General features: G+C 43.1%; 1 protein-coding gene across 1 annotated transcript in view; it reads right to left on the bottom strand.

Annotated features, from left to right (window-relative positions):
- The window catches only part of LOC111672395 (sodium channel protein type 2 subunit alpha-like), a 35198-nt gene that overhangs the window by 6183 nt on the left and 22310 nt on the right, over nucleotides 1–6705 (bottom strand). Inside the window, exons 18-24 of the mRNA XM_023429799.2 lie at nucleotides 4074–4209; nucleotides 3262–3416; nucleotides 2935–3108; nucleotides 2427–2549; nucleotides 1162–1437; nucleotides 950–1003; nucleotides 716–853 (exon numbers count right to left, since the gene is read on the bottom strand). Of these exons, the coding sequence (XP_023285567.1) occupies nucleotides 716–853; nucleotides 950–1003; nucleotides 1162–1437; nucleotides 2427–2549; nucleotides 2935–3108; nucleotides 3262–3416; nucleotides 4074–4209 (1056 nt within the window). The remainder of the gene's footprint in view (nucleotides 1–715; nucleotides 854–949; nucleotides 1004–1161; nucleotides 1438–2426; nucleotides 2550–2934; nucleotides 3109–3261; nucleotides 3417–4073; nucleotides 4210–6705) is intronic.

Below are 6705 nucleotides of genomic sequence, written 5' to 3'. Positions count from 1 at the left end.
TCCATCTCTTGGGCGTTGCCACTCCTACTAGTTAGTGCCTTGTTGAAAAGAGGCCAGATTTCCAGACTACATGCACTGTGACACCGCGAGTGTATGTGTGTGTGTGCAGGCAGGGTGTTTCTCAGTGACTCATGCACCCTCACTAATCCTCGGCAGCGGCAGGTCCTCACCGTGCTCCAGATAATCATTAGTCTGTAGCTCAGTTCTTTCTTTAACTCAGCCGTGGGTCTGCTGCTTTGGCTAAATCTGTGCCTCAGCTGCTTTTGTACCCCAAGCTTCGAATGTGCAGGACCTGATACCTGCTGGTCTTCTGTTGCAACGCAACAACACGGCAGTTGTGTGTTTCTGGAGTTTGATCTTTATTTTGAAATATTACTGCATCTCCAAAAGCTTCAGCTACAAGTTTGACTGGGTAATCCATCACATTAATTCAGTTAATTTAATTTTTTGTTGCTGCCGGACGTAAAAAACATCCGTCTGAATCTCATGCTACAGCACGTACTAACTGAATAAAGTGTATTCTGTGTTCTAATCTTTATATATTGTTGTAACTATATAAGACACACGACTGTGTTTGATTTTTAAGGTGGTAAAAAGTAGAACTCCTTCATTTTGTACGAGTATTTTTTAAATATATGAAATAACACACTGAAGCAGTGAAGCAGTGGTTGGAGGAGATAAAATAAGTCTAAGAGTGTCACTTAATGCAACTTATCTTCTTCTTCTGCTGGTTGAAGTTGTCGATGATGACACCGATGAACAGGTTGAGGGTGAAGAAGGAGCCGAAGATGATGAAGATGACAAAGTAGAGGTACATGTACAGGTTCACTTCATATTTAGGCTGGTCCTCCAACTGGAACGAGCAAGAGAAATGTAATTGTGTCACACTGTTCACGCAACCGGACATGAAAGCTCAGTAAACGGATGCGTTGAGCACAGACAGACTCACATTTCGAGAGTCCACGGCTGCGTACATGATGTCCATCCAACCTTTAAACGTCGCCTGAGAGCAGATGACAACAGAGAATGTGTTGCAACCGTCCCCAATGCGCCATACTTTTTTAAATCCCATGTGCCAGTGTTTACTTACAGGCTATTAAACTGGTACACGTTGTTTTTGCATACGTATATTTATACTTTTTATATTAAGGTTAAACTCACGACTTGCAACAGAGCCAGGTAGCCGGCACCGACGTTGTCAAAGTTGATTTTGACATTCTTCCAGCGGGCGCTGTCGTTGACCAAGCTCATGCACTCGGACTTGTTGTTGACGATGCTGATGGGTAAGATCTCGTCCGACGTGGTGTTGACGCAGTGGTAGTACTTCCCTGCAAACAGGTTGACACCCATGATGCTGAAGATGAGCCAGAAGATGAGGCAGACCAACAGCACGTTCATGATGGAGGGGATGGCCCCCAGCAGCGCGTTCACCACAACCTGGGGAGGTCGGAGCACACGGACACACTCAGCACTCTCCTGTCGCTCACGCTGAGTTTGGATTTGTGGCCACTACAATCAACTAATCACTTAACTGGTCTTAAATAAAACATGTGGACACCTGATTTAAAAATTTACAGTGTTCCTACATTATTCAAAGCTGTATTTAAAATGTCATGCGTGCACACATAAAGCTGTTGCCACCATACATGTCTACAAAGAGAATTTAACAACGTGACAGTTGGAAAGAAGAAGGTGGACAGGTGAAAAAGTTAACATTTGATAGGTAAAAAAGCAAAACAGAAAAAAACCTTAGAGAGGCGGGATGAAGTCACAACATTTTGTTTGACTGTAAATGAAAAAAGACAAACAACAAAGAAAAAAATTACAGGTCAAAGGCACCACACAAGCAACGTCAGAAAACAATGCCTGAGAACGGCTGTATGCAGTAATCGACACAATGTGAAGAAAGTCATGCAGAGAGAAGAAGTACAGCGTTGAATTGCAAGGAAAAGATAACGTTACAGACGTAGTAACAGATCCCCGAATGATCTAAAACCATCTGACAACACTTTTGTTTTCAAACATGAACCCAGAACAATGTGACAGTCTAGAACCGGAAATATAAATTATACTGTGGAGTTTTCCAGAGGGCGAGGAAACGCTGAGGACGCGTCTCTACAGGTTTAAGGACACAAGCAAAATAAAAGTAATGCGACTAGAAAAGAAAATTTTGTAAAAGAAAATTAAACAAATAAATAAATTAAAAAAAGAATGAGCTGGCTGAAAGCAGCTGGAAGAGCTCAAACACGCTCCAGCTTTTTATCAAAATTTTTACAATTTAACTGAATATTTTCAACTTGAACCATTAAAAAAAGGAGTTAAAACTACTTTAATAAACTGCAGGTGTAACTATGCTTTCAGGTTGCCCATGAACAGTAATCATTTACAAGTGGCTTTCATGTCGCTGTTATTCCTTCTGTCCTTACCCTCATGCCCTCAAACCGAGACAGGGCCCTCAGGGGCCGCAGGGCTCGCAGCGTCCTCAGAGATTTGATAGCGCTAAGCTCGGAGTAGCCCAGAGCGTTGGCTACGAGGCTGACCAGCGACACCTGGGAGAAGATAATGTCAGAGAGAAGCAGGGTGAAAGGTGAGAAATGAGCAAGGCTCCTCTGCAGAGGTGGCACAGGTGTTTCAAGTGTTTGAAGAGGACGGTTCATTTGTAATTAATGATCCCTCTGAACATAGTTCAAGAGATAATAAAGTATTAATGGTGATTAAAAATGAATCAAAGAAGATTCTCTGAAGACTGTGAATGTCAGTGATTCAACATTGACTTAAGTGGAATCAGTGGTATAACTAAAACTAATGCAGTCTAATGCAACAGTCCTGAGATAAGTCCTACCTTCATGAAAGCTCAAAACAACAACAGCATCACAAAGAAGGAGAATCTGAAGCAGATCCCTGTTGCATGAATACATTCAACTATATACATACGTCTACAATGAGGAAGTCGAGCCAGCACCAGGCGTTGGTGAAGTACTTGACGAAGCCGTACGCCACCCACTTCAATAGCATTTCCAGAATGAACACGTAAGTGAAGACCTTGTCCGAGTACTCCAGCATTGTTTTGATGGTCCTCCGCTGCTCGATGTAAATGTCCTCGAACGCCTGCACACAGTGGAACAAACAATGAAGGCAGCTGGTGGAAACAATGAGGTGTGAGTTACAGAATTCTGCAAAAAGGGAAGATGTTAAAGGAGGTCAAGGGGAAAATAAGCATTAGGAATGTAAGTGCACATACATGCAAAAGCATTCACTCACCAGAGCTCCACTGCTGAGCAGGATCATGAATATGATGAAGGATTCAAACCAGTTGTGCTCCACTATGATGAAGCAGGTCTTCCTGAGCGTCCACCAGCTCTTATAATGGCTGCCCTCCTCGTTGATCTGGCAGCACTGGAACCTGCGCACACAGCCTGCAGGCGTGGGGCAAATGTGGTGAGAAAGGGGGGTGGGGGGGTGGTGGTGGGGGTGAGAGACGGACCACAGGAGTATGAGGTGTATGGGCTGGTTCTCCGGTCGGGTGCCATTAAAGCTTGTGCAGAAATGTAAAGAAGAGCACCAGTCACCTCCAACGACTCATTCCATTTGTCTTGGTCTGACTACTACACATTTACTCTTAGTCTAATCTGAGATCAATAGCTTGTAATTCAAAGAGATGTGAACAAAACAACTACATCATAATGAAAGAGTATATTCTAAACGTAAGGTAAATGCCACACCCTCCCATCTCCAACCATCGGTCAACAAAATTACTTCCTCCTCCTTCCTGAGAGGTATTTTACAGATTCAGATTTGTGCTGAAGGTCCGTCAGATAAAATGTCAGGTTACATTACAAACCCAGAGAGTCCCACAGACTACTTCTCTTTCTGTCCCGCTGAGCATTCGTATTCACTGTCATTCAGCCCAGAGTATGACACACCGGCGCCAAGCACAAGCAGTTAACGCGATTTACTCCTCGTCTTGAAATGTGCTGTGGAAAGCATTTTCGTCTCCCACCTTTCTCGCTCTGACCCACTTTTCCCTCTACCCATCATCCTCCCTGCCTGTCACACCCTCACATCCCTCTCACCCTCGGTGAAGCAGGCCTCTGGGTCCAGTGACTCCTCCGGCTCGAGCTCCACTGAGTCAACCCCATCTCCTGGGGGGCGAATATCAACTGTGCTCCCCTCCGATGAGCTCAGAGGTTGGGGCTCTGCGTCGAGCTTCTGCATGGGCGAGGAAGGAGACGAGAGCACAAAGTTACACCGTGGTGCCTGTAACCGCAGAGGTTCAGTGGTTTTAGGAGCCAACCTTCTGAGCTGGTTATTCTCCATTCACATGTACTCCAGTGCCACAACTGTACACCTCAGTGTGGAGACTAGGCACTGTAATAGCTCACAGAGTTGGGCTCTTTAAAGTCATCGTCATCGTATCATCAACATGCAGCATCGATCAAATGTACCTACAGGCTTTGATATTAATTTCATCTGATGGGGCTCGAATCAGATTATGTGGCAACACATGACACGGGGAGGTTGGCGTTACAGAAATGCACTGTGGGTACGTTTGATGTGACCTCAGTTCGAGGAAGAGTGCATGCAGTATTCCAGTGCATTATCAATCCAAGCCTGAAATAGTACCAAGCAGAACGTGTGCTTTAGTATTTTCATGTCCACTGAAAAAACACCCCAAATCAATTTCTTTTATAATTTAATCCCATTTCCAAAAATATTTCTTTCATGAATAAAAATCCCCCACCCTCCAACGTAGAATCCACCCAGGGAGCTATCGCTAAACGTTTTCCTCAGTGACATGAAAACACATCATTTCCATTCCTTGAAAGCGGTGTACAAGCTTCTTCTGTTTGTGTTGAAGTAGACGGATAACCACATTAGCTTACCAGCAAAAACCAGTACTGTGCACTGTTTATAAGACAGCATGTGGTCTGGCTTTTCTTTCTTTCTTTCTTTCTTTCTTTTTTTTTCTGTTCCCATTTGTTAAACATATTGAATTAGCACCCATGCATACCCAGAAAACATACAGGACTAAGTGTGGTACTCAATGACTTTCGTCCTTCTTCTCAGTGATTGCAAAACACATGTAAGGACAAGTGTTGCTGCTGTTGTTAAGTTCAGTTCACTCTGTCTTCCCTCTCTCTCTTCTCTGATAACACTCCTCTGAAACCCTACAGCCATCTTTGTTTCTGCAGTAATGTACATTACAACATCATCTGCATAGAGTGAGACTTTTTCTTTTTTTTGGGGGGGGGGAGTTGTAAGGCTTCCTGTCTGTTTTTCTTTGGGCAAACATGGTGTTGTGTAGCCTCGTGCCTGATCTGCCTAGCGTGTGAAAGAACATGTCATCCTAGACAGTGCAGCAGCCCTGATTGCCGTGGGACCCAGCTAATACGGCATGGGAATGATGGAAGCATGCTGCTCGCAAGTGCATCGTTTTCTGGAGGGGTGTTTCCCTCCCGCTCTTTCTCTCCTTCAGCAAGAGACCCATTTTACCTCTTCTGGACGTGGGTTGTATGAGACTTTGACTCTTAACCTACCACGCTTTTATCAGTATAAGAAATGTCAGATTTTGATGGCAAGTTTCACTATAGTTGTAGTTGGGATGATAAGATAGTTGCAGTGAAACGAAAGTGGATAACACATGAAAGCACATAGAACAATCAACAATAACCCATTAAGACCGGATTAAATGTATTTCGTTTGTGTTTTCGCTATTTTAAGCTGCAAAAAAGTTTTTAAAGTCGCGGTTCGGACAATAGCTAATAAGCTGAGCCAGAGGAGCAATAGTGAAGCCGTTATGTGGATTAAAACAACAAAGACAACGATTTAGAAGATTCAGACACTGACTCCAACTTGCTAAGACGCTAACCAGCTAACCAAGGCTCAGGGTGACGCATGTAGAAGCAGGAGGGGGAGGAGCCAGTATCACCGCTAGCTAGAGGCATTAGTGAACGTTAAATTTTTCAGAAAACCCCGAGGAGGTCGTTTTCAAAGAGAGCTGAGGATTTAGAACAGAAGGCACCTTCAGTCTTAATGGGATAATTGTGTGTATGCACCATATCTTGTAAAATTCAGTTTAATTTAGAATGACTTTTGTTACTAATTCTATATTTGAGGAGAAAAGAAAATGATAATATTTATTTATTTACCGCGTCATCATAAATAACAGATTGATTCTGTAAAAACTGCCATGTGTTATCTGTTTTGCCACTCTGCAAAAATCAGTATTGATCGATTATCTCCTAGGAAAGAGTTCTGTAAAGAATCTTTCATCATTCCACTATTATTTGAGTATCATAGGAAACAAGTATGTACAAGTATTTCATGTGCGTATGCATGGGCTATGAACCAGACAAATGAATTTTGTCAAACTACAGCAAAATTCATTCCTCCACTCCATCAGTTTTATTTATTTATCTCATTCTCCTCCATCTCCTCTCTTCCTTCATTCTCAAGCTCGGAGTGTTGGATGCCAATCAAGTCCCAAAACCAAGTCAAAAATCAAGCAATGAAATCAAAAGCAAAGATCATGTTAGATGAGTTTATATATCAATGGAAAAAAAGGTGGTGTTGCTCATTCCTAATGGTTTGTAACTGCAATACAGCCTGATGCTTGGAGATCAATTATGAAAGGGGATGGGGGGGAGGAGGGGAGGAGGAGGGGTCAAGGGAAAATTCACAGCATTGAATGTGTTGCTGTTTGGG

The sequence above is a fragment of the Seriola lalandi genome, unplaced genomic scaffold, assembly GCF_002814215.2.
Source record: "Seriola lalandi dorsalis isolate HSWRI2012SDOR001 ecotype SW California unplaced genomic scaffold, Sedor1 jcf7180002054899, whole genome shotgun sequence".
NCBI lineage: Eukaryota > Metazoa > Chordata > Actinopteri > Carangiformes > Carangidae > Seriola > Seriola lalandi.
Note: the sequence above shows the minus strand (reverse complement) of the source record. Positions and strands in the feature narration are given on the sequence as shown.